Source organism: Carcharhinus amblyrhynchos, chromosome 15, assembly GCF_965287045.1.
Source record: "Carcharhinus amblyrhynchos chromosome 15, sCarAmb.v2.hapA, whole genome shotgun sequence".
NCBI lineage: Eukaryota > Metazoa > Chordata > Chondrichthyes > Carcharhiniformes > Carcharhinidae > Carcharhinus > Carcharhinus amblyrhynchos.
In genome coordinates, this window is record NC_137338.1 from 5,498,755 (window position 1) to 5,519,672 (window position 20,918).

The 20,918-nt window shown below is 43.5% G+C and overlaps 1 protein-coding gene across 3 annotated transcripts in view; it reads left to right on the plus strand.

Annotated features, from left to right (window-relative positions):
• usp25 (ubiquitin specific peptidase 25) overlaps positions 1-881 on the plus strand; it is a 161,375-nt gene extending 160,494 nt beyond the window's left edge. For all 3 annotated transcript variants that reach the window (XM_080203374.1, XM_080203375.1, XM_080203376.1), the window contains one exon: positions 68-881. In XM_080203374.1, the coding sequence (XP_080059500.1) occupies positions 68-240 (173 nt within the window). In that variant the 3' untranslated portion in view covers positions 241-881. The remainder of the gene's footprint in view (positions 1-67) is intronic.
• Positions 882-20,918: the final 20,037 nt, after the last annotated feature.

Below are 20,918 nucleotides of genomic sequence, written 5' to 3' on the forward strand. Positions count from 1 at the left end.
ACGGGAAGTACGTTGGCTGTGTCATTTTTTAACAAATAAACCTTGCTCCTCTCACTCCCCTTTGCAGCCAACCTACAAGAGAAGCTGACAGACTTCTTGCCGAAGCTGCTGGATTGCTCGACTGAGATCAAAGCTTTCCGTGAGCCGCCAAAGCTACCTTCCTTCTCCACGCATGAACTCTGCGAGCGCTTTGCTCGTGTAATGGCATCGCTCAGTCGAACTCCCGCGGACGGCAGATGAAAAGAAACACGAGATGATTTTGTTTTTTTCTTTTTTTGGGGGAGCACGTTACAACCGACAAGGACTTCTTTTTTTTTGTTTAAATTTGTTTTTCCATTCTGAGATATTACTCTTGCCTTCCCGTCACAGAGTTTGCTTGCTGCTGCTATAGATTTTACCCGTTTTTAAAAAAAAAATTAAATTAACAGCAACCAGGGCATCCATTACCCATAAATGAACTTGTAAAACGACGGCAAGACTGACAGAGGACACAGCTCATGCGCATGATGCTTAGGGCACAACCGGAGGAGATGGCGATGATGGAGGAGCGAGAGAGGAAAGCAAGGATACAGATGTTTAAATTAAGAATTGAACTTTTCGAAACAAGAGATGTCCCTCTCTCCTGCACCCCGCTTCCGCCACCAGGTTTCTGTAAGAGTGTTAATTCGCCACGCTATCAATTTTCTTCTTTGAAAGAACCATAATCTCATCTGCTGAATTTTATTCTTTCCAAATTACTCTTTATGACAGTGATTAATATTGGAAGTGTGGGTGCTGACCTCTCCCTCCCTTCTCCCCAGGAAAATGATGTCATGAGGCTTGTGAAGGAACTGAAAGAATAAAGTTTTATTTATGGCTATTTTTTGATGTAACGATGAAAACCACCGCAGTTCCGTGTTTTTTTTTCTCTCTCAAATATCTCTATCGGTAAAGTGCCGAAGATAGGTCTGCCCTGGAGTCTCCAGGGATTGAATATTAGTCTGTCCAGGACAACTGTCTGAGAGAGGAAAAATCGTGGGAAAAACCGTTTGGACAAAATCCTGCTTTTCGTTTTTCCGTTTACTTTTGAGCACTTTGAGATTGAGATGGGGAAAGCACGTCTTCTCCAGAAAAGAGGCTTGTAGAGAGATCTTTAAGATAATGAAAACATTCACTATCATAGATTTATGTGCTTAACTTTGGTGTCACAGCTATAACTATTGAACTAAACTACTTCATGATTAACATCACGTCAGTTTGTATTATGTTATGACCACTCCAAGAGTAAGGCTCCTCCAAAGCGGTTGATCTGGACAAGACGCTTCGATTTGTCACCATCTAGCCATGGTAGCCTCAAGTTGCTACAAATCCGGGAGAGGAGGGATGTATTGACTCCCTATCATAGACATGGGGAAGATGTCTTCACCGTTCAGGAGGCCAAAACAAGAGGCCATAAATATAAGATAGTTACTGATGAATCCAATAAGGACTTCGGGAGAAATTTCTTTACGCAGAGAGTTGTGAGGACATGGAACTCAGCACTGCAGGGAATGGTTAAGGCAAATATCATAGACATATTTAAAGGAAACTTGAGAGAGAAAGGAAACAAAAGACATAGCATGAGGTGAAAGGGGGCGGGAGGACGCTTTTGTAAAGCATAAACACTGACATAGACCAGTTGATAGAATTCTATGTAACAGTCAAGATTGATGTATGTAGGCATCACCGCAGGAGTTCTTCAGGGTAGTGTCCTAGGTCCCAGTCATCTTCAGTTGCTTCATCAATGACCTTCCTTCCATCATAAGGTCAGAAGTGGGGGTGTTTGCTGATAATTGCACAGTGTTCAGTACCATTCACACTGCAAGCCATCAGTATTCAAATGCAGCAAGACCTGGACAATATTCAGGCTTGGGCTGACAAGTGGCAAGTAACATTGCCTGGCACTTGTGTGGTGCCAATGATCATCGCCAGCAAGAAAGAATCTAAACCTTCGCTGTTTGACATTTAATGGCATTGCCATCACTGAATTCCCTCACTATCAACATCCTAGAGGGTAACATTGACCAGAAACTGAAGTGGATGTACATACTGTGACCACAAGAGCAGGTCAGAGGCTAGAAATTCTGCAGCAAATAGAATTGCTTTGGGGAGCAATTGTCTCCTGTCTCCCCAAAGCCTGCCCACCATTTGCAAAGCACAAGTCAGGAGTATGATGGAATATTCTCCACTTGCCTGGATTAGTGCAGCTCCAACAACATTCAGGAAACGCAACACCATCCGAGATAAAGCACCCTGCTTAATTGATACCTCTTCCACAAATCAGTTCCTCCACTGCAACTGAATTAGATCTTGGTGAGACTACACCTGGTACTATTCTTTGGAAATATATATAATTGTGTCAGAAGCAGTTCAGAGAAGGTTCACTCTATTTATTCTTGGGTGAGGGTCTTGTGATGAAAGATTGAGCAGGTTAGGCTATACCCGTTGGAGTTTAGAAGAATGGGAGGTCATCTTGTTGAAGCATATAAAATGCTGAGGGGTTTGATGGGGTGGATACCGTGAGGATTTTTCCACTTGTGGGAGAAACTGGAACCAAGGGACATTTAAAAAGAAGTGGCCTTTCTCTGGTAATTCCCAAGCCCACGGTCCAGGTACCTGAAGCCACTGCCACCAGTGGCGGAGAAAAAGAAAACAGGAGTGTACAGAGAGTAATATTTCATAAACCAGAGAGATCAAGAAGACAGCTGAAGGTTTGTAAGAAAGTATGCAATTTTAGCAAACTTTTTAAACAATAAAATATTGGGTATAAATCAAAAACTGAAACACCCAGAGGAAACTCACTCAGACACGAGGAGAACATGCAAACTCCACACAGACAGTCACCTGAGCCAGGAATCGAACCCTGGTGTTGTGAAGCAGCAGTGTTTACCACCGTGCCACCCACATTATGTCCCCTTGCCTTAATCGGCAATGGTAATCAGTTTCTGGGTGTTTTTGAAATACCTTGTCTGGAAATGGAAGGGTTCCGTCGTCCCTTAGAGAATCAACCTGTAGCAATTCAGCCAGTGATGACTACATTCTCAGCCATCTTCAGGTTTGTGTCTTTCTGAGAAAAATAAAACTCAAATTTTATTCAAAGTTAAATATTTTGTATGTAATTCCATTTTTTTTTCCTTCCACCAAGGTGACAATTAATAGAGTTCATATTATCCCATTTCCTCATTTCAAACCTTTGAAATCAGGATTTGAGGTGGTCTTGAATTCTTGTACCCCTGCCACATCTCACACCTCTGACACATCTCAGTCCCCTGCCAGGTCTTACATGCCAGCTGGTTGGCAGAGTAGTAGGATCTCGGGACTGTTGATCTTGATGGCGGATCATTTGTTGGAGCTGGATGCAAGCATGGTTTCATGCACTTTTTCCATTTGTGAATGTGGCACCACACCTAGTGGCAGTGGCTTTTTATTGTAAGTGATGGTCATTTCTTTCTGGGAGTGGTTTATGTCTGGTTTTCAGTTGCATCCCATCTTCTTCCACCTTTTCCAGTATCTGGAAGCTTTCTGGGTTGAGGGAGAGCTGTTGTGTGGATAGATGAAGAATGTGGAGATGGCTCACCCTTGTTGAGTTATGTTGCTGTCAGGCTGCTTCCAGTGGCCTCTATGTTTTCATCATACTGATTAGTAGTTGCTGGAGTTGTGTGGAGGTCACCAGTTCCACTGGTTGCCCTGTGGCAAAATCTCTTTTGGAAGTCATTTTGGCTCTGGCATCACCTCCAGTGGGGATGGTGTGGTAACTTGCTGCACTGTGGATGGTTGTGGCCCTTGGTTTGATTCAGGGACCTGAAAAGGAGAAGAACAGACTTGCTTCATGAACAGGAGATTGAGGTTATAAACAAAGCCAACATTTGAATTTGGTTTTGTGGTTGAGCTGTAGGGAAGATGCTGTTCTGGCTGAATTATGAATGAGGGCTACTTTCTGCCATGTGACGTTTCTCTCCGTCATTGTTTTTTCTTTGCCAGAGTATCAGTCCTTGAGAATACATTGCATTTGCGCTTATGGCAGTTGGTTTTGCCAATGCTCATGCTCTTCAGTGAGAACAACCTTCATTGCCATTCTATCTTCTTGATCTTCAAGCTGTGCAAAGTCCACTTTGGGAATGTAATAGAAACAGAAGATAGGACCTTCGAACGTTCTCCGCCATTCATCACGATCATGGTAGATCGTTCAACTCAGTAGCCTAATCATGCTTTCTCACCATAACCTTTGATCCCATTCGCCCCAAGCGCTATATCCAGCTGCCTCTTGAATACATTCAATGTTTTGACATCAAATAATTCCAGTAGTAATGAATTCCACAGGCTCACCACTCTTTGGATGAAGAAATGTCTCCTCATCTCCATCCTAAGTGGTCTACCCTGAATCCTCAGACTGTGACCTCTGGTTCTGGATACTCCCACCATCGGGAACATCCTCCCTGCATCTATCCTGTCTAGTCCTTTTGGAATTTTATAAGTCTCTACGAGATCTCCCTTCACTCATCTGAACTCCAGTGAAAACAATCCTAACCTGGTCAATCTTCCCTCATCCATCATCCTGCCATCCCCAGAAACAGCCTGGTAAACCTTTGCTGTACTCCCTCGAGAGCAAGAATATTCTTCCTCAGAAAAGGAGACGAAAACTGCACATTATAATATTCGAGGTGTGGCCTCACCAAGACCCTACATTCAAAGATATGTAAAGGGACAGGTAGTATTGAAGAAGCAGGGGGGTGCAGAAGGACTTGGACAGATTAGGACAAAGAACTGGCAGATGAATACAATGTGGAAAAGTGTGAGGTTATGCACTTTGGAAAATGCTTAGGAAATCAGAAACACAAAGGGACTTGGGAGTCGTTGTTCAAGATTCTCTTAAGGTTAACGTGCAATTCAGGCGGCAGTTAGGAAAACAAATGCAATGTTAGCATTCATGTCAAGAGGGCTAGGTTAAAAGAGCTGGGATATACTTCTGAAACTGTATAAGGTTCTGGTCAGACCCCATTTGGAGTATTGTGAGCAGTTTTGGATCCCATTATCTAAGGAAGGATGTACTGGCCCTTGGAAAGGGTCCAGAGGAAGTTCACAGGAATGATCCATGGAATGAAGAGCTTGTTGTATGAGGAACGGTTGAGGACTCTGGGTCTGTACTCAGAGTTTAGAAGGATGAGGGGGGGATCTTCTTGAAACTTACAGGATACTGCAAGGCCTGGACAGAGTGGACGTGGAGAGGATGTTTCCACTAGTGGGAAGAACTAGAACCAGAGACACAACCTTAGATTGAAGAGGTGATCCTTTAAAACAGAGATGGGGAATTTCTTCAGGCAGAGAGTGGTGAATCTGTGGAACTCTTTGCCGCAGAAGGCTGTGGAGGCCAGGTCATTGAGTGTCTTTAAGACAGAGATAACTAGGTTCTTGATTAATAAGGGGATCAGGGGTTATGGGAAAAAGGCAGGAGAATGTGAAAAAAAATCAGTCATGATTGAATGGCGGAGCAGACTCGAGAGGCTGAGTGGCCTAATTCTGCTCCTATGTCCTAATGGTCTGTTGCAATAACGCATCCCTGCTCCTGTACTCCAAACTTCTTGTAATGAAGGCCAGCATACCATTTGCCTCCTTTACCGCCTGCTGCACTTGTGTGCTTACTTTCAGCGACTGGTGCACAAGGACAATCAGGTCCCACTGCACACTCCCCTCTCCCAATTTACAGCTGTGTAATGTTGTTCCAAGGTTCCTTGCAGATGTGCAACTGTTTCCTTCAGTGCTGCCGTCAGTACCACTAGGTACAGACTGCAGCACTGCTGTACCACTAGGCTTCTTCCCCGAATAGTGAACATTCCTGAGAATTCCATGAAAGCTCAGTTGTCAGCTCATTCTGAGTGGCAGTGAATTCATTTCATCTCACTTTCCATTGTTCCAGACGGACAAACCTGGATCCAATCCTTGCATGCAAAGATCCTTCAACAGATTTTCCTGTTCACCTGGAAGCTGAAATACCTTGTCTTAAGTTTTCTTGTAATTTAGTAGAGCCTCATCAAGTCTGTTCTGTTCCACTGTTCTGCTGCTCAAGGTGTCCCGCATTTCACTGTGTTGCCAAAAGGTAATGGACTGTGTTTGAATCTGCTCTTTAAGGACAAGTAGCTGCTCCTTCAAATGTTTATTTTATTGTTCTGCCCTTGCCTTCTCAAGCTGTGCATCAGTGAGTACGTTTGTCACTGCTGACAGTCCCAAGCATAGCTGCTCTGAAGTAGCCTTCAAAGTCTTTGTGTTTTTCAAGGGATGCATATTAGTTTGTCGTCGAGTCTTTCAAGGCAACAATTTGGGTGAGTGTCTTTTTTGTCTGCTGATACACCTGGCTGGATTTCATTTCAAGATCTTCCAGCTTGGCTTTGAGACAAATGTTTTCAGCTTGTACCTGTACTTTATCTTGATCTGCCTGGCACAGTGTTTTGTTTTCCTTGTTGTCCACTATCAGCTGTTAGTTTAGATCAAGAAGCATGTCTAAATCATTGGGAAATAAATAGTTGGAGTCTAGTCTAACTTCATAACATACTTTGGAGTTTCTGATCTGGTCTCTGACAATGTTATAAAAGGACAGGAAGATCCCAGAACAGATCCCAGCTTCAAAACACGGTAATTTTACTTTTTTTTAGAAACATGGAGGAACAGAGACACAGGATCACCAATTAATTTTAACAACAAGAAAAGGACATTTATTAAACACAAAAAGTTTGATTATGATACAACACTTCTTTACTCACCCAGCCCATTTGCTTCACAAATATACACAGATTGTAAGGTTAACTTGGTTTGCAAAGTGTATCTTAAGCTACAATGGTCTCAGTAACACAAAGTCCCTATAAACATACAGTCAGGTTATGGTCATACACATCCTCCACTCTGAACCCAGTGAATCCTCAAAATCCCCCCCAGATGACTGTTACACAAGAGTTTCCAAATTCCACTCCCAAAAAGGCGCTTAAAATATTTGATAATAATACTTTCCATCAGCAGTTTGCATTCCGAATGTCAGTCCAGGTTTTCCAAATTACTCTCTTAAACAGAATTTCCACTTCACTTTTAATAAATAATCCAGTGTCCAGGATTTCTTTATCTTGCCTTTTGCACAAGTTATTGCACAAGCTATCGATTCCCAGACTGTATGACGATGGCATCAAACTTTTGATTTATCTCTGAAGTCTGCTTTTCCTCTTTCAGTCTAATTACTGCAGATGTTTCTTTCACTCACAACACTTTTCTGCTTTTCCTTTGAATGCTCCTGAACAATACCTTGGTCGCTGTTCTCTTAACTTCAGTCTCCTTAAGACATTCTTCCTGTCCCAATTCCCTGGTTGTCTGGACTGCTTCTGGCATTTTGGGAAGTCTGCATCTTTGTGGCCTCCTTTGTCCTGTCCAGCTTGTTTTTTCTTGACAAAGTTGAGAAATGTTCACTCCCTGGTGTCCTATCTCCATGGCAAATAAATTAAACTAAAACTAAATTTTAAAAAGCTTTTCAACATCTAAAGGACCCCAAATGCTAAATATTGGGCACATACTTATACTAAGTTAATTAATTTTCATATCTTAACCCTCTCAAAGCATAACAGAAGCATAGATTGTATTGAACCAATCCCTACACATATTACCACTTTTGTCCAGCATGCATCTAACTATAGGTTTTATATATAGGGGAGGTGATGGCTAGTCGTATTATTGCTTGACTATTAATCCAAAAACTCAGCTAATGTTCGGGGGACTCGGGTTCAAATCCCGCCATGGCAGATGGTGGAATTTGAATTCAGTGAAAAGAAATCTGGAATTAAGAATCTACTGATGAACCTGAAAACATTGTCGATTGTTAGAAAAACCCAACTGGTTCATTAATGTCCTCTAGAGAAGGAAATCTGTCACCCTTACTTGGTCTGGTCTACATGTGACGGCACAGCCACAGCAATGTGGTTGACTCTCAACTGCCCTCTGAAATGGCCGAGCAAGCCACTCAGTTCAAGGGTAACTAGGGATGGGCAATAAATGCTGGCCCAGTCAGTGATGCCCATGTCCCACAAATGAATAAAACACAAAAACATTGATTTGAAACCAACTTAAAACTATACCCTATTTCTAAAGTTTACCGATGTAAATATAGATCTCTTAAAACTATCTTTGTTTTTCTAACAACACACAGGCTAAAAAAAATCCTAACTCTACCTCACTGCCCCCATCACTCTCTCAACCCTTCCACTGTTAGTAAATTATCAGGCAGCTCATAGAACCTCTAGTCATTCTGGGAAGACCTAAAACCATATCGCTGATCCCTGCTCTCAACTCCATTGCCTAGCTACCGACTTCTTCCCACTACTTTGGAAATATCTGATGTTGAGCAAGACTGCTCAAAAAACTTGGGGCTAAATTTTGATCTCGTCCTGAGGTGGGAGGCTTGCTCAACTTTGAATTTTCCTGCCCGCCATTTTTGTCAAGTCAGGAAATGTGATGTGCCATGACCTGATATCCACCTAAAGTGACATCGGTCTCAATTTAATTCCCAACTCGCAAATCAGCTCTTCCTGCCTACAGTAGGTTTGTGTAGGCGGGTGGGCTCTTGAAGCCTGAGGGAAGCCCACCAGGTAAGTGAGTTTGTGGACTTCAGTTTAAAAATTCTTGTCAATGCCCCACATAAGTCACATGCTCCTTCCATGCCCCTCATATTCCCCATGCCACTTCCAATTCCCTCATATCCCATCCATAACCCCATGCTTTTTCCATTCCCCTTCCATTGCCACATGTCTCTTCCATGCCCCCTATACACCGTCCATGCCCATTCTCCCCGTATCGACTACTTCCAGACCCAGAGTCACTGGCAAGCCTTTGAAATGCTGCTGAAACTGATGACATAAGCAGAGGCTTTGAAAATGTTCTGTGAAAAAAGCTTCTAATTTTATAACATCGTAAAGGTGCCAGAACCATTCATAGTATCAATGTCAAAATCCACGTGGAGAGATGATGGCCTAGTGGTGTTATTGCTAGACTATCCAGAAACTCAGCTAATGTTCTGGAGACTAGGGTTCAAATCCTGCCATGGACATTGCTGGAATTTGAATTCAGTAAAAAACTTGGAATTAAGAACCTGCTGATGACTGTTGTTGACTGTCAGGAAAAATCCATCTGTGTCACTAATATCCTTTCGAAAGGGAAAGCTGCCGTCTTTACCCGGTCTGGCCTACATGTGGCTCTAGAGCCATAGCAATGTGGTTGACTCTCAACTGCCTTCCAAAGGCAACTAGGGATGGGTAATAAAAGCTGGCCAGCACAAATGAATAAATAACATCCACCCAACATCACTTAATCTTGTGTAAATAAACACACAGGCATTGAAAAAGCACATCAAAGAAAAAAATCATTTATTACAAGGTAATAAGTATGTCAATCAAACAAAGCCTTCAGCCATCTGCAAGCTGTGTCAACAGTCCCTTTCTTCCAAACATGTGGAAAAACAAGTCTGTGATCATCTGTTATAACTGCTTCTGTGGATACAGTTGCCAGATGGCCTCATTATGAATATTTGGATGCATTCCGTGAGAGCTTGTTTACCTCAGCACCAGTTTGCCTCTTTTTCTGCCTCAGGTTTGACTAGGTAGGCAGCAGACCTGAACCTGGCTGCCTACTCCAGTTGCACAGAGCTGAATATTCTGTGGAAGTGTGAGAAGATGATGGGTTCTGGATTATGAAGACAGGAAAAAGCCCACCCATTGTTTTCCAAAACACAATGAAATGTCATTGGTGTCATTTTTGACCCAATAATAAGCTTCCGACATTATATCTGTGCCACATCTAAGATCGCCACACCGTCACCTGTTCCACCGTTGCCTCAACCCATCAGCTGCCCCAATTTTCGTTCATGTATTTTCTACCTCCAGACTTGACAATTCCAATGCACACATGGCAGCACACCCACATTCTACCCTCTATAAATGCGGATGCATCCAAAACTTCGTTGCTTAAGTCCAAACCAGCACCAAGTCCCATTCGTCTATTAACCTTGTGTTCACTGACCTACATGGACTCCTGGTCAAGTAATCCCTTGATTTGAAATTTCTCAACCATATTTTCAAATTCCTGCATGGCCTTGCCCCTCCCTATCTCTCCAATCTCCACCAGGCCCACCACCTCTGAGACTTCAGTGCTTATTGAATCCTGGCTCCTTGAGAAACTCTGATTTTATTTGCTCCACCATTGGTAATCTTTAATTGCCTTGACTCTAAGCTCTGGAATTCCCTCACTAAGGTCCTGATTTTACCGGCATGGCCACCCCATAATCGGGGCATGTGAGGCTTCCAGACCGGCATTCCCCATTTGCCTTGGACATGGTCTTACAAACCTTGGTCAGTCGTGCCAGTAAAATCAGGACCAATGTTTCTCCAATTCCCTGCCTGACACATTTAAAGATACTCCTTAAAGCCTACCACTTTGGCAACGTTTTTTGCCATCTGGTCTGATATGGAATTACGTGGCTCACTTTGAAGTTTTGCTTTGTAACACTCCTGTGAGGCCCCTTGGGATATTTTATTGCAGTTTAGGACAATAAGCACAGGCTGTTGTTGTTACTGCAAAAATGTTAAATTTCCTTGTGTAAAATCCAGTGTGGACTGACACAGTGAATGTGCCACCTGGTTGCTACCTTGGAAGTTGATCTCAACCCTTCTCCCGGTGACAATGGCCCCACTATCAAACCCGCCCTTAATGGGGGTAGAGTTTTTAGACTGCCTCCAAGAGACAGTTTGGATTCCCTGTAAAGAAAAGGAAAGAAGGGTGTTTTCTTGACGTTGCAGCGCTGCAGGTGAAGCTTTAATTCGCACCTCACAACGCTGTGCCAGTCCTGGAAGAAGTGCCACCAACTCTGCTTGGGTGAACATGCTGGAGGTTTCATTACATTTATCTGTCCCCACCTCCATGCTCAAGGCATTGGACACCAAGACCTCATCCTCACACTGATTCGCCTTCCCATGAACAATTGGAAAGCTATGATGTGGAGATGCCAGCGTTGGACTGGAGCGGGCATAATAAGTAGTCTCACAATGCCAGGTTAAAGTCCAACAAGTTTATTTGGTATCACTGGCTTTCGGAGCGCTGCTCCTTCATCAGGTGAGTGGAGAGGTCAGTTTCACAAACATATATAGACAGAGAAACAATTGCAAGATTATGGTTGGAATACAAGTCTATTGGACTACTGTCTATTGGAGTTAATTGGAAAGTTAATAGCCCCCCGATTGGATGATTTGTAATGGCTTCTCCCCCATTTTCTATATGTTCATTAGTAAACAAGTTAAAGATTTCAAAATTGTTTAAACAAATTCCCAGCCCTTTGATTTTTTTTCCCCGGGACATTTGCCCCCAAATGGGAGATGGACTTTCAATTCTTGGAGACTCCTGGACAAATCTGGAGTGTTGGCAACCCTGTCTGGGTATCTCTCCTGAGAGACAATCTGAATTCAAATCCATGAGATTCATTGGAACAATAACTGCAAAACAGGGTATGATCTTTCTTCCTTTGTGAATTGTGTGGACGGCAGCTAAAATGCTGGCACAGTGGTTAGCACTGCTGCCTCACAGCGCCAGGGACCCAGGTTCGATTCCTAGCTTGGGTCATTGTCTTTGAGGAGTTTGCATGTTCTCCCCATGCCTGTGTGGGTTTCCTCCAGGAGTTCCAATTCCCTCCCACAGTCCGAAAGACATGCTGGTTAGGTGCATTGACCATACTAAATTCCCCCTCAGTGTATCCAAACAGGCACCAGTGTCGACTAAGGGATTTTCACAGTAACTTCATTGCAGCGTTAATGTAAGCCAACTTGTGACGCTAATAAATGAACTTAAAATTTAAATGTACAGACATGAAGAATCTATAGGTTACCTAAGAATCCGATATCTTTTTATTCTGGTATAGTCTGAACCCAGGCCCCATTATGCTCACGCTTCAATAGGAACAGAGGAACAGGAGTAAGCCATTCAGCCTGCTGACCCTGCACTGTCATTTAATCGGAACATGGTTGATGGGGCATTTCAATGCCTTTTCTTTGTTTCATTCCATTTTTTATTGATTTAGCTTCACAGGTGTAATACAGAACAGACTCCAGATAATCAGTGAATTAATATTTTAGGCGGCATCTTGCATCATGTCTAATCATAATGGATGAAGGTCAGAAGACAGCCAAAAATAACGTTATAATTTATCTAGACCAATCTCCTCCTGGGCTAGAATACCCAAAATCGTTGGAAGTGGAGTCACAGGTGAACAGAGTGGTGAAGAAGGCATTCAGCATGCTTGGTTTCATCGGTCAGAACATTGAATACAGGAGTTGGGACATCTTGTTGAAGTTGTACAAGACATTGGTAAGGCCACACTTGGAATACTGTGTGCAATTCTGGTCACCCTATTATAGAAAGGATATTATTAAGCCAGAAAGAGTGCAGAAAAGATTTACTGGGATGCTACTGGGACTTGATGGATAGAGTTATAAGGAGAGGCTGGATAGACTGGGACTTTTTTCTCTGGAGCGTAGGAGGCTGAAGGGTGACCTTATAGAGGTTTGTAAAATAATGAGGGGCATAGACAAGGTAGATAGTCAATATCTTTTCCCAAAGGCAGGGGAGTCGAAAACTAGAAGGCATAACTTCAAGGTCAGAGGGGAGAGATACAAAAGTGTGCAGAAGGGCAATTTTTTTACGCAGAGGATGGTGAGCATCAGGAACAAGTTTGCCAGAGGTAGTAGTAGAGGCAGGTACAATTTTATCTTTTAAAAAGCATTTATATAGTTACAACGGGTACGATGGGTATAAAGGAATATGGGCCAAACGCAGGCAATTGGGATTAGTTTAGGGATTTTTTAAAAAAAAAGCAGCATGGGCAAGTTGGGCTGAAGGGCCTGTTTCCATGCTGTAAACCTCTATGGCTCTATGACCCAGTTTAGTCAACGCAAGCCTGAACTCCTCAATGACGTAAGAGTAGATTTCTTTGTGAGGGCCATTTATAACCCCTTTACATCATTGTGCATTAGGAATCTCTGCTTTAAACACACTCAATGACGAGCTTCCATAGCCCTCTGGGCTAGAGAATTCCAAAGATTCATAACCCTCTGTCTAAAGGAATTTCTCCTTATCTCTGTTCATCCAAAGTGGCAACCCCCCCCCCCCCCCACTCCCCCTCCGCACCTCCCCCAACACTCCCCTCCCCCCACCACCCCAGCCCACTTCATGTTGAAATTTCCTGGGTTCACCGTGAGGTCAAGCTTGATTTTCTCAAAGTGGCACAAATCCATACCACAGTTTCTGTTGTGTTTCTGCAGATGCTGGAGCTTGGTGTTACCTGGAGAGGAAAGAAAGTTCCTGAGTGAATCCTTAAACCCAACCCAAAATTGATTTCAGTATTGGGCATGATTACCCATTGTTCACAGGAGACCCTAGCTTACCTCATGCACTAAAGTTAGAACAGCTATTAATAATTCAGAATGCGAGTGGTGCTGGGATTGTAGAAAGGTTACAGCCTTTATATAGAGAGGACTGGAATATAAGGACGCAGGAGTTATGCTGCAGCTGTACAAAACCCTCGTTAGACCACGTGAACCATGAACAGATCTGGGCACCACAACTTAGGAGGAGTGGTGCCTAGATATTGGCCTTGGAGGGAACGCCGTGTAGGGTTATAAAAATGGAATCATAAAAACATAGAAAATAGAAGCAGGAATAGGCCATTCAGCCCTTCAAGTCCTGCTGTGCCATTCATTTTGGTAATGGCTGGTCATCAAATTCAATATCCTCATCCACCCTCCCTTCCCCTCATATCCTTTGATCCAAGATATATATCTAATTTCTTCCTGAAATCACGCAATATTTTGGCCTCAACTACTTTCTATAGTAGTAAATTCCACACATTCACCACTCTCTGGGTGAAGAAATTTCCCCTCACCTCAGTCCTAAAAGGTTTATTTCTTATCCTCCAGCTTACTAGACTCTCCTACCATTGGAACATTCTTTTGGAATCTACTCGGTCTAATCCTGTTAGAATTTTATAAGTTTCCATGAGATCCCCTCCCACTCTTCTTAACTCCAGTGAATATAATCCTAACTGACTTAATCTGTCTTCATGTGACAGACCTGCCATCCCCGGAATCAGCCTGGTAAACGTTTGCTGTCCTCCCTCTATTGCAAGGACATTCTTTCTCCGATAAGGACAGCAAAACTGCACACAGTACTCCAGATGCGGCCTCACCAACACCCTATACAATTGCAGTAAAATGCCCCTATTCCTGTATCAAATCCTCTTGCTACGAAGGCCAACATACCTTTTGCTTTCTTTACTGCCTGCTGTACCTGCACGCTTACTTTCAGTAACTAATTCACGAGGACACCAAGTAATGTACTACACTATCAAATGGATGGAAGATGTCATTGATCCAATACGAAAGCAAAAAATGGCAGCACAGAAGCAGGCAGAAAGACTAATGAAGCAGATTGGTGTGAATCATACTCATTGAGTATCCAGTTCTCTCAATTTATACCTCTTCAAATAATAATCTGCCTTCCTATTATTGCTACCAAAGTGGATAACCTCGCATTTATCCACATTAAACTGCATCTGCCATGCAAATGCCCACACATTCAGCCTGTCCAAATTAAACATTGTTGTATCCTTCTCGCAGCTCACCCTCCCACCTAACTTAGAATCATCTGCACAATTAGAGATAATATGTTTAGTTCCTGTTTCTAAATCATTAATCTATAATGTGAAAAATTGGAGTTCTAGCACAGATCCCTACCAATCTAGCCACAGCCTACCAATCTGAAACAGATCTGTTAATGCCAACTCTTTGCTTCCTATTGCTTTCTATCAATCTGAAGACGTTGCCCACAGTTAGATTTTGTTTCAGGTCAGACTTCTTCACTTTCCATCCAAATGAAGAATTTTAACATGTTATGATCATTGTTCCCTAAAGAATCCCACACAACCAGATTATTAACTAATCCCTTTTCATTGCACAATACTAAGTCCAGGACAATCCAAGAATTGGTCCTAATGCCTAAAAAAGACCCAAAGCCCTCCCTCCTACACCATCTCTCCAGCCATACATTCACCTGGTCTATTCTTCTATTCCTAATTGCGCTAGCACGTGGCACTGGGAATAATCCTGAGATTACTATCTTTGAGGTATTGCTTTCTAAATTTATTTCCTAGCTCCCTATATTTTGATTTCAGAATCTCATTTTACCTTTGTCATTGGTTCTGATTTGGACGATGACTTTGGGTCACTCACCTTCACCTATAATGGTTCAGTGATATCCCTAGTGTGTGCTTCTCACATAAGGACACAAGCAGAGGGGGAGTTCTCCTTTAAGTTTAAAGTTTAATTATATAGTGTCACAAGTAGGTTTACATTAACACTGCAATGAAGTTATTACGAAGACCCCCTAGTTGCCACACTTTGGCACCTGTTCAGGTTCACTGAGGGGGAATTTAGCATGGCCAATGCCCCTAACCAGCACATCTTATTCCTTCCTGTACATTTAGCCTAACAAGGGTTCATTCGTGGAAGCAAGGAGAAGAATCTCTTGAGAAGGACATATTGGATTGTGATAGAATGTTTCGCAAGAGGGAAGGAGAGGCTGCAATCAGCTCAGGAACCTGTTCCTCAAACTGCATCATGAGACCACAGTTAGACAAAAATAAATGTGGCTGTGGACTTAACAGAGGACAAGGTCAGATACTCCTCATAGTTCAATAGCCCACCCCTATCCTCCAGGCCTGTGTGTACAGATGGACACGGGTCAATTGAATGGAGCATTGCTGGGACCTATGGAATTGTGCCCTCACATAAATCAGCAAAGCAGGAGAGAATATTGAAGAAAAGTAAAAACTGGACATTTCAATGATTTAAAGGAATAACCATGTGATTCCTCTTCATTTGTATGCAGCTTGCATACCTCAATCTAAATTTGTGCCACCTTCCACTTGAGATCAGTGCAGACTCCATCTGACAAAGAGTCAGTGCAGTGAGGCCTGTAACCAGTCACAAGATCTATTTAAAATGCTTTCTTTGATCCTTTCTGACTGCTGGGAGACGCCTCAGCAATGGAACTCCTTGCCGATATTATCCGTCAGTCTCTAAACCCATGCTCAACGCAGCTCCAGTCCCTCTGTGCTTGAAATCCAGAGACTATTAGCGCCCCCCCCACCACCTTTCCCTTTCTCCCTCCCCCAACTTCACCACCCCCCCCACCACACTCATTCCAGCATGAACAAACTTAGCTCAATGCTAAACGGAGGCCCCCCTGCAAGCCGAGGCCCGAAAAGAGGGAATCTTTCTGCTAATCGCTCCTTGCAAAGCCATGGCAGAAGCTTTCAAGGCCTTGAATCTTGAGGTAGGCAAAGTTCTCTTAAAATTGCTGCTACCTGCAATCAAGGACAGTTAATTCCATGGCAGGACAATCACCGTTAACCACCATGTACCTTTCTCACTGAAGGTTATTTTTCACCAGCTGATGACAGTTGTTGCATTTGTCTGAAGTCTGACTGCTGTTTTATCAGTAAGTGCTTCTGGGTCGTTTGATTCATGTCAAAAAGCAGCACAATTTTGGTGTTATCAGAAGGAAAGAGTTAATATTCTCAATGTCCTGTAATGTCCACAAAACATTGAGAATATTAACCCTTCACTCTTAATAATACTTAATAAGCGTTATTAGTTGGTTCCGCACCTCATCATAGCCTTCAGTTTCAGGTGGCAAGACAAGATTTGATGAGAGTTGGGGGTGTTTTCCTTAATAACACTTAATAAGTGTTATTAAGAGTGAAGGGTTAATATTCTCAATGTTTTGTTGTGTCCACAGGAACAGTGTTATCAGGAGTAAAGGGTTAATATTCTCAATGTTCTGTAGTGTCCACAAGGACAGTGTTGTCAGGAGTAAAGGGTTAATATTCTCAATGTTCTGTAGTGTCCACAGGGACAGTGTTATCAGGAGTAAAGGGTTAATATTCTCAATGTTCTGTAGTGTCCACAGGGACAGTGTTATCAGGAGTAAAGGGTTAATATTCTCAGTGTTCTGTAGTGTCCACAGGGACAGTGTTATCAGGAGTAAAGGGTTAATATTCTTAGTGTTCTGTAGTGTCCACAGGGACAGTGTTATCAGGAGCAAAGGGTTAATATTCTTAGTGTTCTGTAGTGTCCACAGGGACAGTGTTATCAGGAGTAAAGGGTTAATATTCTCAATGTTCTGTAGTGTCCACAGGGACAGTGTTATCAGGAGTAAAGGGTTAATATTCTCAATGTTCTGTAGTGTCCACAGGGACAGTGTTATCAGGAGTAAAGGGTTAATATTCTCAATGTTCTGTAGTGTCCACAGGGACAGTGTTATCAGGAGTAAAGGGTTAATATTCTCAGTGTTCTGTAGGGTCCACAGGGACAGTGTTATCAGGAGTAAAGGGTTAATATTCTCAGTGTTCTGTAGTGTCCACAAGGACAGTGTTATCAGGAGCAAAGGGTTAATATTCTCAATGTTCTGTAGTGTCCACAAGGACAGTGTTATCAGGAGTAAAGGGTTAATATTCTCAATGTTCTGTAGGGTCCACAGGGACAGTGTTATCAGGAGTAAAGGGTTAATATTCTCAGTGTTCTGTAGTGTCCACAGGGACAGTGTTATCAGGAGTAAAGGGTTAATATTCTCAATGTTCTGTAGTGTCCACAGGAACAGTGTTATCAGGAGTAAAGGGTTAATATTCTCAATGTTCTGTAGTGTCCACAGGAACAGTGTTATCAGGAGTAAAGGGTTAATATTCTCAGTGTTTTGTAGTGTCCACAGGGACAGTGTTATCAAAAGGAGAGGGTTAATATTCTCAATGTTCTGTAGTGTCCACAGGGACAGTGTTATCAGGAGTAAAGGGTTAATATTCTCAGTGTTCTGTATTGTCCACAAGGACAGTGTTATCAGGAGTAAAGGGTTAATATTCTCAATGTTCTGTAGTGTCCACAGGGACAGTGTTATCAGGAGTAAAGGGTTAATATCCTTAGTGTTCTGTAGTGTCCACAGGGACAGTGTTATCAAAAGGAGAGGGTTAATATTGTCAATGTTCTGAAGTGTCCACAGGGACAGTGTTATCAGGAGTAAAGGGTTAATATCCTTAGTGTTCTGTAGTGTCCACAGGGACAGTGTTATCAGGAGTAAAGGGTTAATATTCTCAATGTTCTGTAGTGTCCACAGGGACAGTGTTATCAGGAGTAAAGGGTTAATATTGTCAATGTTCTGTAGTGTCCACAGGGACAGTGTTATCAGGAGCAAAGGGTTAATCTCCTCTATATTCAGTATTGTTGTGCGTGGCATTAGAAATGATCCAGGGATGAATATATTCAAGGTCCCTCTTTTGATTTCCTCCCGAGTTCCTGAAAGTCTGACTGTAGAATCTCAAAACCTGTCCTCTAAATGTTATTGGTATTGATCTGTACCAACACAGGTGGGTTGGTTTACCTCAGTTGGGACGGCTGGTTCATAATGGCGGAGGTGATAGTGGATGCCTTGATGGTTATTTTCCAGGCGTCGCTGGATTCCGGGGAAGTGCCGGAAGGTTGGAAAACGGCTAATGTTACGCCGTTGTTTAAGAAGGGTGCCAGGCAGAAGGCGGGGAATTATAGGCCGGTTAGTTTAACGTCTGTGGTAGGTAAAATGTTAGAATCCGTCATTAAGGAGGAAATTGCGAGGCATCTTGAAGGGAATTGCTTGATAGAGCAGGCGCAGCACGGTTTCATTAAAGGGAAGTCGTGTCTGACAAATTTACTGGAGTTCTATGAGGATGTGTCTAGGGCAGTGGATAGAGGAGAGCCGGTGGATATGGTCTTTCTGGACTTTCAGAAGGCGTTTGACAAGGTACCTCACAAGAGGTTATTGCAGAAGGTCAGGGGACATGGAGTTGGGGGTAGGGTGTTAGTGTGGATAGAGGATTGGTTGTCAAATAGGAGGCAGAGAGTGGGGGTCAATGGGTGCTATTCGGATTGGCGGTTGGTGACTAGTGGGGTGCCCCAGGGGTCGGTGCTGGGGCCTCAGCTATTTACCATTTATATAGATGATCTGGAGGAGGGAACCGAGTGTCGGGTGTCGAAATTTGCTGATGACACCAAGATTGGGGGAACGGCAAAATGTGCGGAGGGTGTGGAGAGTCTGCAGAAGGATCTAGATAGGCTGGGCGAATGGGCCAGGAAATGGCAAATGGAATTTAATGTTGGCAAGTGTGAGGTGGTCCACTTTGGTAGGAAGAATGGTAGGAAGGACTATTACTTACGTGGCGAAAAACTGCAGCAGGCGACGGTGCAGAGGGACCTCGGGGTCCTTGTGCATGAGTTGCAAAAACCCAGCTTGCAGGTGCAGCAGGTGGTCAGGAAGGCGAATGGGATGCTGGCCTTCATAGCGAGGGGGATTGAATATAAAAGTAGGGAGGTCTTGCTGCAGCTGTATAGGGCATTGGTGAGGCCGCAGCTGGAGTACTGTGTGCAGTTTTGGGCGCCGCACCTGCGCAAGGATATTTTGGCCTTGGAGGGAGTGCAGAGGAGGTTTACTCGACTGATACCGGAGTTGAGGGGGTTGAGCTATGAGGAGAGGCTGAATAAACTAGGCTTGTACTCGTTAGAGTTTAGAAGAATGAGGGGAGATCTCATTGAGACATATAAGATGATGAATGGGATGGATAGGATAGAGGTGGAGAGACTCTTCCCGCTCAAAAAAGACAGTAGGACTAGGGGGCACAGCCTCAGGATAAAGGGGAGGCGGTTTAGAACGGAGTTGAGGAGGAACTTCTTCACTCAAAGGGTGGTGAATCTCTGGAATTCTCTGCCCGTTGAAGTGGTGGAGGCTGCCTCGCTAAATATTTTTAAGAAGCGGGTTGATGGGTTCTTGATAAGAGAGGGGATTAAGGGTTATGGGGAGAGGGCGGGAATGTGGAACTGAGCCACGACAGATCAGCCATGATCTTATTGAATGGCGGGGCAGGCTCGAAGGGCTAGATGGCCTACTCCTGCTCCTATTTCTTATGTTCTTATAATGAAGAATGGTGCCAACAGCACGGGTTCAATTCCCGTACTGGCTAAGGCCCCGCTTTCTCAACCTTGCCCCTCACCTGAGGTCAGGTGACCCTATGCTTAATTCACCCCCAGTTACTGCCTATGGTCATTTGGGACTATGACGAATCACTGTGCTACCATATGTGGCTCACTCCCTTTGCCCAGCAGAATATTCTGCACTCTCTCAAGGTGCCCTTTTCTAGAGAGGCAATGGGACTCACAATGACTGTTACAGAAACCTCATAAATGAAATCTCCTATAACAATTTTGTTTTACTGTTGTCCGCTGCGCATTAGTGCTGTGGTCTGGACTGCATTCTGTCCGTTCCCAACAGTCTCCAACATTGCATACCGGTTTGAGTGTTACTCACACCCTAATGCCTTCTTGTTCCTCCGGATGGCCAGGGGTCTCCTCTCCAGAACTCGCAGTGTCTGCAGGGTGGCCTGCTGGAGTGGATGGAACAGGACACTCCCAGCTCCTCTGTTACGATCCCAGCTGATGTTACTCTTGGATAAGTCTGATCCCAGAGTGGAACCTGACTTGACAGATTCTAACTTTTGTTTTAGAAACCCGCGGAGGGCAGTGACAGACCAGAGGAGTCTCGGGTGAACTTTTAACTCAGTGAATAAACATTTATTAAACATGGCAAATGAATGATATTACACAAGACAAAAAGATTGGAAAGATTTCAATACAAACACCAGGGTCGGCATGGTGGTACAGTGGTTAGCGTTGCTGCCTCACAGCGCCAGGGGCCTGGGTTCAACTCCAGCCTCGGGTCACTGTCTCTGTGGAGTCTGTACATTCTCCCTACCTCTG